At 37.9% G+C, this 14,556-nt stretch overlaps 1 protein-coding gene across 4 annotated transcripts in view; it reads left to right on the top strand.

The window, feature by feature from the left end:
* The window catches only part of LOC116255102 (uncharacterized), a 29,731-nt gene extending 15,671 nt beyond the window's left edge, over nucleotides 1-14,060 (top strand). Inside the window, exons 6-7 of one of the 4 annotated variants that reach the window (XR_007574064.1) lie at nucleotides 37-12,680; nucleotides 12,899-14,060. Coding sequence is in view for 1 of the 4 variants with exons in the window: in XM_050079049.1 (XP_049935006.1) it covers nucleotides 37-121; nucleotides 4,595-4,714 (205 nt within the window). In the remaining 3 variants the exon portion in view is untranslated. Of the gene's footprint in view, nucleotides 1-36; nucleotides 12,681-12,898 lie in introns of those variants that run through there. The other 3 variants (XR_004172822.2, XM_050079049.1, XR_007574063.1) reach the window with 3 other exon arrangements.
* The last annotated feature ends 496 nt before the right edge of the window (nucleotides 14,061-14,556 follow it).

Here is a 14,556-nt window from a genome sequence, read left to right as displayed (position 1 = left end):
AAATTTCTGGTCTTGGGTTCTGTTTGTTATTTGCAGTCTGCTGCCATCTACCAGTGGTTGTCGGCAGCCAGCGAATCACCTCCAACAATCATTCCCTGAGATGCGCATCGAAGCCTCAAAGGTTAGACGCTTAGAACAGGGGTAGTTTATTGTCATGCATCCGAGAGGGAGTGGTAGGGGTTGCTTGAAGGGTTTTAACTTGCAAGGTTTTCTGATGATGCCACAGTTAAGATGCTTCCAACACCATAGTGCAGGACTTAACCTTCGATTCTACCATGCATCAAAAAAGTGATAGTGATCAATCCTTTGACTTGTCTTAGACCTTTCGTATGTATGATTATGATGCAGAAATCGTATTTCAGTACTCATCTAATTTAAGTTCTTGCCTGGAGAGTCGGTGAAATTTCAGAAAGAATAGATTTGTATTGGAATTTGATAGGAGACTAATTGTGTGACACTTCAACATATTTTGTAGGAGCCTTAGTTGGACTTTGAAATGTGAGCTTGGAATTGATTTAGATATATGTTGTTATATGATCTAATGTAGTCTATCAACCCTCGTGAGTGAAACTAGGGATTTAGGATTAAGTTTTGAATTGTAAACCTCTAAGTACAATAACAATATACTAGAGTTAGGGTTCATTTAGGTTGCATTGCTATTCCTATGGGCATTTACGGAAGAGAGATAGTAACTTGTACACAAGGGCATACATATATTCTCGTATGTGATTACCTTTAGTGGTCAATTAATGTGTTGACCTTATGTTGCAAGCATGACTTTTTAGCCTTCTAAGTAATGTTAGATGGCTGTGGTTATAGTTGGGGTGTCACATTCAAGTGCTTCAGGTATTATTGGTCATTCCAGCCTACTGTTGGACGCTTGTCGCTCAACCTTGTGGTTGGTTGAGTTGCACACTAAAGGTTTTATTTAGGGTTCTTTTTTGTGTGGTTTCGAAAAAGTCAGGAGATAATGGTAATAGGTTTATGGTGAAAAAAACATCTAAATGCAAAAAATGGACAAAAGGTATGTGGGAGCACTAGCTATTAGAAGGTTCTTTGTCTACTATCGCAAACATTTGTGTATATGCAATTTATATGTGTATGTGCATGATCTATAAAGCTATATGCACAAGTGCGTATATAACCGTAGCCTTGCATATATATACATTTGACTATATAAGTAATTATATGTAAGCATTTTTATTCTTTTTGTAATTCTATTTTTCTAATTTTTATGTTTGTGCAAGCTCAGCTTGGTCAAATCGAGTCTGACCAAGCTATGGTCAGGTCTCATACTGCTCCCTCCTTCAAAATGTTGTATCTTTTTGTTTTTTTTTAGTATATGTAGGTGATTCTTTTCTGTGCTGTTTTAAACAACTTTTAAGTATTATTCATTATAGTTTCACTATTCAATTCAGATCTGTGAGTTTTTTAGGCCTTAGTGCCTTATATTATCACCAAGAGGGAGGGACTTCTCAACTATATCGAAGCTGAATTCTGCACACAAATACCTGCACTTACAAAGCTCAAGTTGAAATTCTCAGGAAATTTTCTAAAGGAAGTTGTGATCCATTTGATATACTACCTGCCTTTTGCTCGTGAAAAGTTTCATGTTTCAGGCGGAATTCTCAAATCTGTCCATCCCCATAGTCTTATCCCCTCATCCAACAATTTTTTCCACAATTATTGCCCGTTGTTTCACTAAACCTGACCTTTAGGCCAATGTTTTCCAATGCTTAAGCTTGCTTTGCTAAAAGTGACACTATGCACAATTTTCAACCTGCTCATAAATGCAAAGAGGGGCATATATTTAAATGCAATATTTTCTTACATTCTAGATCCTAAAGGCCCAAACTGGTCCAAATTTTTCTAAAATTTCCTTCCAAGTTCTTTATTTTTGGACCTAATGATTATGATCTGGGACAATGACAAGGCCCAAGTTCTTTACTTCTCCCAACAACCTTGTACACATGAAACCTTTGAAATCAATACCTTTAAAAGAGTAGTGACTGTATTTTGTTTTACAAAAACGCCAAAAAGATACTGCAATGACGGTTTTACATGTATGGAAACTGTTACTGAGAGCAGGGGTAGTTGTTACAATTGTCTTTTGGGCCTCGGTTTTCCATGATTACAATTGCTCAATGTTGTGTCGGCAACTTATGGGGATTTTCCATTCATATAGCTGTCTGGTAGCTAAGTTGTGTACCATTTGACCATTAGGAGAGGGAAAAAGTGTCCTTATTTTATTTCTGTCGGCAGCTTGACACTGTGATTACCGCAGCTGCCTGTATCAAATCCAATAATGACTAGCAAGGGAATGAATAGGTATGGCACTTATGAAAAAAATTACAAAATGTGGGTTTTTCAGGTTGCAGGCAAAATGTAGGCTCAAAAAGGAGATTTCTCAAATTTCTGTTTAGGGACATAGTTAGAAATGAAACATATTAATACCAAGCTGGGATTGAAATTTGAAAGCATGGTCATCAGTTAAAAAACTGTTGTTGAAATGCATTTATAACTTAAAGTTTTTCATTAATCCTGTCTTATCCTATTGTCATAGAGGTAATCAGGTAGATCGCCTCAGACCCTCCAAGCATGGAGTTGGTCTTTGACTTTGATCTTGGATTGGCAAAGCTACTTAGATGATTTGGATGTAACAACTCAGGGAGTTGGAGCGACATATTTTAAATTTTTAGTTAATGGAAAATAGACATAGAAAGCAGCCAGGCGTAGTGCAAGAATTCCTTAATCTCTTTCACAACAAGCACTCCTTAGAGAGGGAGAGAAAGAGAGAGAGAGTCGATAAGTTGTTGCCTTGCTTGAAAAAAATTACCAATGGATAGTTTGAGGATGTGAGGAGGGAGCTACATGGTGCCAAACACTTTTTATGTGTCTGTCCCTTTGCAATGGTAGAATAATATTTTTTGCATATGGGAGTGTAAAAAAAATTATCGATTTGTTGGTATGACACTTTGGGATTCATGTAACTAATTTGCATGTCCAAGTTATCCATCTTATCTAAGTTGGTGCTCACTGTGCCTGTTGTCTAGATTTGTACGTTTCCAGTGAATAGTTGGTATGAACTGTGAATTTTTACCTGCAGAATCTTAGTTTGTTTATGGTTCAAAATTCAAATACCTGTTTTATATATCTGCTTATAATGAAATGGATAAAATATGTTGATTTCAAACAAAAAAAAGATCTGATTGTTGGAACTAGAACTGACTAATTATATTCAGAGTGATTACTGATTTCCCAATATAATCTAATTTTTGAATGGTCAGATCAGCTCTCAAACAGAAAATCCAATGTACACATGATCCACATCCAGTTCTGTCTAAAACGAACCGGATTCTCAATGGTTCCAGAGTTTCCTTCATAATTTGGATCAAATCTAAATTGAATGTGCTAATGGCAACTAAAGCAATTACAAGCCAAAAACTTAAACACACGAAGCAAAAGAAGAATTCATCTCAGAGAAAGTTCAGATCCAAAGCAACATTTAAATAAAATTGAAAATAAATTAAAACATTTATCCATGTTTCCATAAACATATACAAGGCCTTCCCCGTAACACTTCCATCACCGTCCAAAAAAAACCGTGTACGTTACTTAATTAAAGCACTTACCGTAACAATCCATCTCACAAAAATTTCTGCCCGTTAGGGCTCGCACGTTTCGTGAATGGTTCCCTGGATCATCCTCCTCTTCACCATGCGGCAGCAGCTCCCCTCCTCCTCTCCACCACAGTGCAGCCGCATGTCTCCTCCCCCTCCTCCCCTAGAGCACTTTTCTGCAGTAGCAAAACCCCAGCTGCTAGGTGCGCGCGCTCTCTCTCTCTCTCATGCTTTCTCTCCGTCTCTTATTCCTGCTATCTCAGTCTGATGTTCTTCTTCTTTTAGCTAATATTCTTGGTTAATACTTTTGCATTTTGTTCAGTTAATTCTCTTTCGTTTCATTTTTTATTTTGTCCCGTTGTTGAATGAGGAAAGCAGAACTCCTCGTTTTGGCCTCTTTCTTTCTTAGTTGTGGTGATTATTGTCTCTCACCTTGCCCCCTTTTTCTTCTGTTGTATCAATACGGCCAATGCATTCTAGAACATGCAATGGGAAACCTTGGTTGTTTTTTAAATTATCATGTCTCATATTTCCCCACCCTAAAACACCGGTAGTTTGGTTGTTGCTTTTGTTGCATCCATGTTTGGGAACGGCCTTCAACATGCCAAACTGTCTCATATCTATTTTTTTCAGAATGATACCCATTCGAACCTGTGCTTTTAGTATTTTGTGTGTGTCCTAGTTTGTGTCTCTCTTTTGGTGTTCAATCAAGTAGGACAAAGAGTAGGTTGGAATCTGTCGGTTCAATTTTAGGCTTACCCATTAATTCTTTTTTCTCCTTGTTGATCACTTGTATTTTGTGCTCCTCAAAATGCCCATGTATGTGTGCTTTATATTTTTGACTGCTACTTGTGATTGGTTTACTTAGATTTTGTAATTTCAGTATTATTTTATTTATCTGGATGGTATTTTCATTGTCATGCTTCCTTTGTGTCACATTAATCTTTTGACATTTGTGGCTTGGGCCGGTTCAGCCAGTTGTATTACTAGGAGGACAGCAACACATATCAACTCTTGGGAAGCCATTTCCCAATATTTCAATGGTTGCCTCTCGAGGTATCACAATAGGTCTTTCGGAAGAGCCAAACAAGTAATTGTCAAAGCATGTTTGGCATCTAATTCTGTTCTCATTGCTTTATACCATTGACTGTATTTAATTTGTTCTCAGACATCATAATATTTGACCAACGGAATTCTTTGTCAAAATTATATATCATTTATGGGAGCACGTTGTTGTTCAATGGAAAGCCTTAGTTGGAGCATCAAATGTACTTGGGATCATATTCAGATTTGATAGATTGGTTATCAAATTTAGTTCAGGCTCAGGCATCTGCATTTAAATCACTGTTCGTTTGGATCTGAAACTCCTTATCTGATCTAGCATGTTATCTGTCACCTTTTATCACTGCCCATAAGAGAATTGATGTAGTTCATTTTTTACCTAGTCAACCCATCTAGTTTTGCAAGCACCCTTCTCTTTAGAGCGAAAAGTGTTTCTACCTCGAAAGAGATATTCCATTTGATGTCAAGATCATTTCTAAAACAGAACTTTTCTATCTTGCTTAAAAATGTTTTAGAAGTATTTTTTCACACAATGATATGCCTTCATTTTATTTGTAGTACATCCTCGAGTAATAGGAGAAAATTTCAAATTTTTGTTGTCAATCAATGGAAGAGGAAAACTCGAAAAATCCTGAGTATGAACAATGAGGAAAAATCCTATGAAGCTGAGAAAGTCGAGAATAGGAAATGCTATTGACTCCGCTAATTAAGCATATGCAAGGATTTAGCAGGAGAATACTCTACGAGAGAAGCCGTGATGCTTTGTAAAATCTTGACAGGTAGCAAAATGAGAGTTGAGGGATGGGCTCGGGGCTTGTGTAGTTGTTCCTCTAGGTCGGTAATCAAGAGTACCGGGTAGGCATATAGTTGATTTATGTCTATGCCGAGAAGATAACGACTTATGAACTTTTGGATCGTTGAAAGCCTGCAAGGTGAAGCGGGTTGGATACGTGACAAAACTACATATAACCACCAAAGTGGTGGAGCTTCGTAGTAGCCTTTGGGGTGGTGAGGTATTCCCTCAAAGGTGAAGGTCAGCCTGAAAAATAAAATCAAAAGGCAAACCAAATGCAAAAGAATGAAAGAAAAAAAAAGAAATGAAAAAGCAAAAGGTATCTGTCAAGAAATGAAAGGCATGATGGCTGAACTTGCAGAAATTGAATGCGACAATCTTTTGCAGATGTGCGATTTTGGTGTCAATTCTACTCCTCTTTTTGATTTCCTAAGATGCTGAAGACCATTCCTTTATGTTCATATTTTGGAAATTGAGGGAGATCCCTTCTAGAGATTCCACAACATTTATGTGAAATGGATCCTGATGCTTGTATGGTACTGTGAGTAAAAATGATGGTCATATTATTTGCACAACACGAGCACTCAAGCTTATGAGTTAATGGATGATTTATGAACTATTTCAAACTAAAGGCTTGACATCTCTTGTTATATTTTTTGGTCTTTTGGGTGTAAGAGAAACTAACCCAATCCCCCTTTGGTCTTGAAAAATGTTGGCCCTTCCATTACCAAGCTACTAGTACATTAATTGAATACACAAAACCTCTTGTATACTCAAGTTGAGTGTGATGCTCCCTCATCTCCTCTTTTTTAAAAAAGATGTGCCTAACTTGAACCATTATTCCATCTTAACTGGGTGTCTTCAACCTGCTTTTCAAAACCTGCTTTTCAACGGCATATCTAGTGTAATAGTGTTTTGAGAACTGAAAGAAATCATAGTTAACTGGGTTTAATTTTTTTTGCAAGGAATCTGATTTGACCTGGTGATTGCATAGTTTATGTGAATAGATTGCTTGCAGCAGAATCTCAACGTCTTCGTCCAAATCAAGTTTCAAAATTACCAGAATTGAGTTCTGATTTTAAGCATCATTGGAGTTCAGCTAATGTGCGTGTGGGACAACTTTAAGTTAAAGTCATTTAGGCTTCTTTGTTCATCATCTAAGTCTGTTTACACTCAGTTGCCATCTACCCTTAGTCTAGTTTAGTTTAGAGAGTAGGTTTATTTTGGTTGTTTTCTGTTTTAAGTATGTTGTTAGAAGGTAAACTAAAATATTTACTAGGTCTAGCTTAGAGTTTGGTTCTTACTCCTCTAGGTTAGTGCTTGCTTTGTTCTCATTTTGTTTCAAGTTGTTGATGGTAGGAGTAGGTGCTTTTGGAGAAATTAAAGGCTAGATGCATCCAGAGTGTTGTGGAGTTGGAGCACAAATTGAAGATCTGAGACAGGCTAGTCCTTCGATGACGAGTGCATATTTTTTGGTCTATCTTTTTTAATATATGTCTGTTCCTGTGTTCAATCAGGATTTGCAACTTACTGGAGTCTAGCTCTAGCTGTAAATTTAAAAATTGATGCATGGTTTTCATTGGATTTTATCTAAAATATTATTTTAGATGACTTTAACATGAAAATAGCATCAAGTTTTTGTCCCAAAAGAATACCAAAAATATCTTCTATTGCCTTTTAGGTAAATATTTGCAACGTTAGTTAGTGTTCAAGATTGTTCAGTTTCAAAACATAGGATCAGACTGATATGGTGAACCCTAGCATTTGCCTTGACTTGACAGATCTTGGGTTTGATCTATTGTCAAATCAATTCATTCATTGATCAGTTCCCTGGAAACCCAAGATCAATCTTGTTATGGTCTTTGTCGAGCATGTGTGTGTGATAGATGTGCTTGTCTTAGTTTATTAATCATTGAGATAGTTTTCTAGTTTCTGAAATGTTGAAAATAAAATTCTGGTAAGACGTGGAGTGGAAGAATAAGTTTTCAATGCTGCATAATTTTTCCATTTGTCTTGATTAAGAATTTGTTTGTACTTTGTAGTACTTTGCGATATTTATCAGTTAATCTCTTGTATTTCTCTCCCAATTCGTTTTTTCAGTGCTTTTATTCATAATCTTGTGAGAGGTCAACTTCTAAGCTTGTCAACATCGGGTGCTCAATGAAGTTCTTCTTCTTTCTGTGGTTGTTTGACTGTGTATACACTGCTCTCTGTTGCTCTAGCACATGCTGATGACCCATCAACTGCATCTATGGTCAGGGAACTTGCTGAAATCCTTTTACTAGGTTGTCTTATTTCATATTATTTAACGTTATGGTAGATAAGATGGAAGTTCTACATGTGCACTACTTTTTATGAAATGTACAAAATATTTGAGAACGAATAAGGCTGATTTTGTTGTTTAAATGTGGGAATTGCTGGCTCACATGCATGTTGCTGGACCCATACATTCGGACTTATCATCTTCGATGCAAATCTCACCCTCACCCGGAGAGTGGCCTTTCTACAATCACAGAACTAGATTCTAAATGTATAAGAGGTAAGTCACTATGCATCAGAAAAAGTTTCATTGACAAAAACTTTTCATGGAAAAGATGCGACATGGATGTGGAAACTGTGAGTTTATTACGATCTGACATGTGGTGAGATTGGTGAGATCTATAGTGAGTTCAGTGAAGTTCCCGGTGAAGTTCCCAGGCTCGGTTGGAGCGAGCGACACCCATCCAAAAACCTTGGTTGGTTCTGAAAGGATCCAGGTAGACTCATGTAGGCAAAATGGTTCGAGCCAGAGGATAGAAAGAGGACTAGGAATTGGTACGTTCCAATTGAGTCAAAGTGGATGTGGGTATCTTGATCGATCGCATATTCGCATGGCTTTGGTCTAATAAATGGTTGGGTCCACCGTCTCTTTCCGCAGTCTCTTTCCACAGGTACGACCGGTCGATGACCCAGCATATCCTTCAAGGGTTTGTAAGAGTCGTTATCTTTTATTATTAGTATTTTTTTCTGTTTACATTTTGAGTGTCTTCTGATGATATCAAAGTTTAAAGCACAACTCATCAGTGTTCTTGTGGATGTTCAGTGGTTTTGAAATACCAATTCTGTACTTACCTCCATTGGATGGGAGTTTGATAGCTTTGTCTAATTCAAGTTTTTATTAGAGTTGGCAACAAAGTTGTAGCATCCAAGTTGATTTGCATGAAACTAATGCAGGCTGCAAAAGGTGTCTTTCAGCCAGGCAATGACTGGGATTTGAGTTTGTTCGTTTTTGTTGGGGCATTTGGTTTGAGATTTTTTATTTATGTGTTTGATTTTGGAATTTGGGCGTTGATTGGGAGAGATCACTTGCGTTTTTTTTTCCAATCTGAACAGCTAATTTGGTCATGTGTTTGATTTTGGCATTTGGGTGTTTTGATATTACATTTGTTTGTTAATTGGCTTTCCCTTACCTACATCAATCCACACCCCCGCCTCTCCCTCTCCCTCTCAATTTTAGCTGCAGGTGCTCACCATGTCTCCCTCTCCTCCATGTCTCCCTCTCCTTACAGCATGTATTTCGGAATAAGGAAATTTTTTAGGGGTGAAGATATTTTGAGCAATCTTGCAACTCGTGCTTGGTGCTCACTTTTATTTTTGTGGTCTATTCTTTAGCATTCTTTCCAAACTTGCAGTTACTCTCTTGAAGTATGTGTTACTTTCCTTGCTGTTATTTTTTTTTTGTCAAATGATTTTGCAAATTTCCTGATTAGGCCGACTACTCCTAAGCTTACTTTTCGTTCCAACTATCTGGGGAACGTTATTCAACCCCATATGTACCAAGGACTTGCAGCCTCTAGGTTTTTCCTTTTTTGTAAAGGACCTTATAGGGGGAGGAGAGTGTGATGGAGCCTAATCTTTTACATCCCACCAAAACCCATTACATGGGTCACTCCTAGGAAATGAGAGACTCCATTGTATCATTGTATCATTTGATGTCATTTTCCAAAAGTTTTCAGCCCAAATATTTGTTCAAAAGGACTTTCATGCATAATGGTATACCTTCGTGTTATCATTAGTATTCTTTTTAAGGAGAGTTTTATCTATAGTATTTCAAAATTTACGGGAAGTAAAACTGGAAAGATCCTCGAGTGTGGAAGAATCCAATGACACTGATACTTGATAGGTACTGTGTGTAAATGAAGGTCATATTATTTGCACAACACAAGCACTCAAGTTTATGAGTTAAATTGATTATTTTTTAAAGTATTTCACAGTAGGGATAGGAGGAGTTAACTAATCCCCCTTTGGTCTTGAAAGATATTTGGTCATTTCATTACCAAACTGCTCGTCCATACATAGAATAGATGAAACCCCTCAAACCTAGTCCGTCATGTTGAATGTGACAAATTCTCCATTATTTCCTTTGTCTCAGGAGAGGTAGACCATGTGGGACAAGATATGAAACTTGACCTATTATTCCATCTTAATGAGTGTCTTCAATCTGCATAACCTAGACTTAGGGTATTTTTTTACTTAGACTTAGGGTAGTTTTTTTCAAAAGCACTGGTCGATTTGAATGTTGACGTTTTTTGCAAAATTGACTAGTCTTGTTTCTCAGTCATTTTGCAAAATTGACTAGTCTTGTTTCTCAGTCAGGTATTTTACATGTCCAGCATAGGTGAGGGTTATTTGTTTGATTTGTTTTCAATAGGATGTTTAGTTACACTTTTTTGAGTTTTGTTGAGTTGGGCAATTGTTGGTTAGATTTTATAGTGGTTCATTCTTTTCTTTCTTTTTTTTTTCTGCTTTAGTGGTTTTCTAACATAGTTCTTGTCGTGTTTAGTTCTCACTTTCATTGTGGCATGGGTTGTTTAGGAGCCTTGTCGAATAGTTGATTGGTTTCCATTTTTCAATGTATTTACTCGATTTTTTGATAAATAAAATCTGAAAAGGTTTGTGGGTCTGCTGGTTGTGTTGCGTGTTGATGTGGTTGTTTGTTGATGTGGTCATTAGGAGAATTTGTTTTTGTGGTGTGTTATTTTTGTTCTACTTTTCTATATAAACTATGTTGAATTGAAAAAATCCTAAATAAATACTAAAATTGTTCAACAAATGGGGTGTTTGGCTACCCGCTCGAAAAATATGTTTCAAAGGCAAAACAACCTTCAAAACATTTTTCAAGATCTTTGACTGTGCACCAGTTTCATGAAAACCTGGTTTTTCTCCAGGTTTTGGCAAGGCTTTTTTGGAGGGGGGAGGCTGAATCCTGGTATAAGAAAGGGTTATACTTGGTATTTAAATCAGGCTTTACCATGTCCAATCTACTTATTTCAGATTCAGTTGAGGACATAGTTCTAAATTTTGGTACTAGATTCTGGTTCAACTAGGTTGAAGTTTGAAAATTTACATGGGGATGAGATCCGTGTTGCCTCCTGAACATGTATCCAGTACACAACAAACTTGTGTACAAACTGGATCTTTCTGAATACAAGTCCTGTCATCTTGGTTCTGTTTCTAAGCTAGCCAGTACTCAGAGCGGTGAGTGAAAACAGACCATTGTCATCCCTACTGGACTGGCTTCAGGTCCGACTTGTTGGTGGTCCTGGTTGTAGTCGATGCAGTTGAAAATCTAGCTGGTGATGCAGTTGAAAATCTAGCTGGTCTACGGTTAGATGGAACCTGGAACCTAAAAGCTCGTTCTATTTTTAACTTTTTCAGAGTAGTGTAAAATACTTTGCTGTCTCGGGTTGCCAATTTATCTGAATTTGTTTTCTTATGAAGGCAAGACAGTATTCTTGTTCTTTCCTTTTAAGGTTTGCTTAGGGAACTGTTTGATGAATGTTCTTGCGGATGTCCGTTGGTTTTGGAACAGCAAGGCTGTCCTTTCCTTCCGCACAGTAGTTTGATATAGTTTTCTACTGCAAAATCAAGTTTTTATTAGTGTTCGTAACAATGTTATGGCATCCAAATTGATTTGTGTGAATTTTGACACTTGTCCTTAGGACAAGATTCCTAAGAACGAAGATTCCTTGTTCATAATTTTGTGCAGCATTTGTTATAAGAACAAAATTTTCAACTTGCCCTGCCATTTTAAGTCACACACACACACACACACACACATATATATATATATATACTTTTCTTCAATAAAAAAATTCACATATGCCAAAGGAAACTCGTTAGTTGGAGGGCCATGGCCGTTAGGCACTAGAGGGGAAATAGGGGAAATCTGAGGGTCTGGGTGGCTCTAATATGATGATAAAAGGCTTTAAAGATAGTGAAGAAAGTCGACCAGATATAGAGCATGGAGGGAAACCTGTTGGGTTAGACATAGGCATGGTGGATAAGATGCTTGACTTACCTCTCAGGGAACCCAATGTCATTGTGAATGGTAAGAAGACAGAGTTCAACAAGGAGGCTTTGCGCCCCCAATCCATAGAGCTGCAGCTTGGAATGAGCATGAAGAGGGCTTTCACCAAAGCCAAAAAATTTGAACCAGTTTTGGGCCAGAGTGGTTGAAGACTTCAATAAAGATGAAGAAGCAGAACACCGAGGAACTTGAAGTGATCTCAATGGGAGATGGGCAACCGATAATGATTGTAGGGAAGTTCCATGTAGCCACACATTGGATGAATTCTCTCGGTAGAAATCTTCCTTGGAGCTCTCAATATGGACACAACTCTCAAGACTCTTCTTTGTTATGGAATAGCAAGATAGATCAATGCACTCATGAGTTTATTAGAGTTTCAATTTCTCAACCACAAATTGCATCTTTCCCTGATACCTGCCTCTAGTTGCTTGAGATTTTAATCCTCAGGCATCCAGTTTTGAACGACAGGTTTTGGACCCTTTTTTTTTTGCTGACATGAAAATAAAATACACCTGATTCTAGCTTCATAATAAGCGTTTTTTGAAATAGTTTTGATGCTAAAATTAAGGTCTGACTAACTGGAGCATTGTTCTTGTTGTTTCCTTTTAAGGTTTGCTTAGGGAACTGTTTGATGAATGTTCTTGTGGATGTCCGGTTTTGGAACAGCCAATTTGAATGGCTGTCCTTTCCGCACAGTAGTTTGATATAGTTTCTACTGCAAAATCAAGTTTTTAGTTAGGTGGGATAGAATCGATTAGTCTTCTTGTGTTTGATTTTTTAGTTTGATTGTTTAATTGGGCTTTTAGGTCTGAAGGCACAAGGATTTGTTGAGAGATGACACAAGCCTGACAAGTGGGTATGGTGACTTCTCACACCGGGTCTCTTTTGTTGTCCAACTTTTATGAGATGCTTAATGAAGTGAACACTATATATATATATATATATATACACACACGTGTGTGTGTGTGTCACTTGAACGGTAGGGTGTTTGTTTATCCACAAGATAGTATCCTGCATTGGGGAAAAATTATGATATTATTGAATATTTTCTTATTGATGCTATTTTCATTTAAGGCTGACTGTTCGACCTGCTCTTCGTCGATTGAGGCTATTGCTTTTAATCCAGTTCTTCCCCTTCCCATAACCGAGATGTAGAGGCCATAACCCAGATGTAGAGGAGAAGGTGGGCTGAGGTTGGTCCCCAAAGTATATTGGAATGCAAGTTTGAAGTACGATAGGCGCGACCTTGACGGAGGAGCGCCATGTTCGTGAGGCTTGGACAGTCATACAAGAGTAAGCTCGTCTCGTTCTCTGCCGTTTTATGTTCTTATCGTGAAAGGGTCCTTATTGTATTTCAAAATTTACCTTAAGGACGAATTAATAAAATCCACTCCAAACCCATCGAACCTTGCCTTGGCGCACGCCAACCCGCTAATCCCTTAATACCCAGTTTTATTTCTCGTTCACTGAACGACAGCATCAATTTGTTTGGAGAAAGATGAGCGTACGTAGTGGAGCCAATACTGTTGACCTGAGTACTGAAGCTGTTGAGGAAAATCAATACTAGTGGCATTATCTATATGAAGACCAAGGGATGCTCAGCCAACAGCCCATTAAGGTCGCTTCATTCTGCCTTCCATGATTTGGTGGTCGGCTTTACAGAAGAAGAAGAAGAAGGGGTTTGGATTTCTTGCTCAGAAGAAGGATGAGCTAATTCCTCAGAACAGGTAGCTGTACGAACTATTTTTCCACAGATAGCCAGCGGCTTGTTGTCTCAGCCAAGATCTACGGATGCATGGTTTCACCTACCCGTAAGCAAGCACGTGTACAAATGACTTGTGCAGATCCTACTTCTGATTTAATTTTTCAACCATCCAATCGAATTCATGCTCGCCACTCAAATATCGACTTGGATCTGGCAAAGATGCGACCCAGTTATGGTAATTGCATCTCAATTCCGAGTAATAAGCAGGATGCTAAATTCTATTAGGAAAGATTTGACAAAGGCTGGAAGTGGAGCAGAATGCCTGCGTTTTGCGTATCTACGGATGAAGCATGTCATCACAAAGGGAAATCCGCAAGCAAGCCCATCGGGTCGTCCATTTCATAGCCCACTAATGAATGCGATGAATTTTTTCCTGTTTGTATTGTTGGCGCATGGAACCCTACTTTTCTGTCTTGTAGAAAACTTGTTCATCATGAATACTGGATTTTATGTGGCTTTGTTAAAACAGTTGATAACAAGTGCTTTGAAGTTTTTGGGCTGTGCCTCAGTCCAAACCCCTCCCTCTAGCTGTAGAGTAGGCAGTTTGCAGTCTCAGACAGGTAGTGGTTAATAGAAAATGGCCATCAAAGAAAGACTAATGCGATGAGAGGGGAAGAGGACAAAAATTGGCACTCCCCAAATCGGCATTCATGTCCGGTCTTCTTTTAATTTGCAACAGACTGCAATCTTCATCTTGAAGAAGATCCTAAATATGTTTTTACAATAGGGCTGGCATGACATGTGCAGTGTAGATTGGATAGGTCTTATGGATGGAAGGTTTTGGTAATAAGGATCTCACCTTGATGTATTAAGGGCAATGTGTTTATGGTTCCTTCATCCAGTAATTGATTTGGTAATTAATGTAAAATAATTAAGCCCAAGCTCGACTCTTATTTATACAAGTCGAGCTCGACTCATATGAAAAACAAGTCGAGTTCGATTCGTTGTGCAGCCCGGGGACCATAGA

This window comes from Nymphaea colorata, chromosome 1 (assembly GCF_008831285.2).
Source record: "Nymphaea colorata isolate Beijing-Zhang1983 chromosome 1, ASM883128v2, whole genome shotgun sequence".
NCBI classification, from domain to species: Eukaryota; Viridiplantae; Streptophyta; class Magnoliopsida; order Nymphaeales; family Nymphaeaceae; genus Nymphaea; species Nymphaea colorata.
The sequence above is the reverse complement of the archived record's forward strand: the minus strand, read 5'-3'. Positions and strand labels throughout refer to the sequence as shown.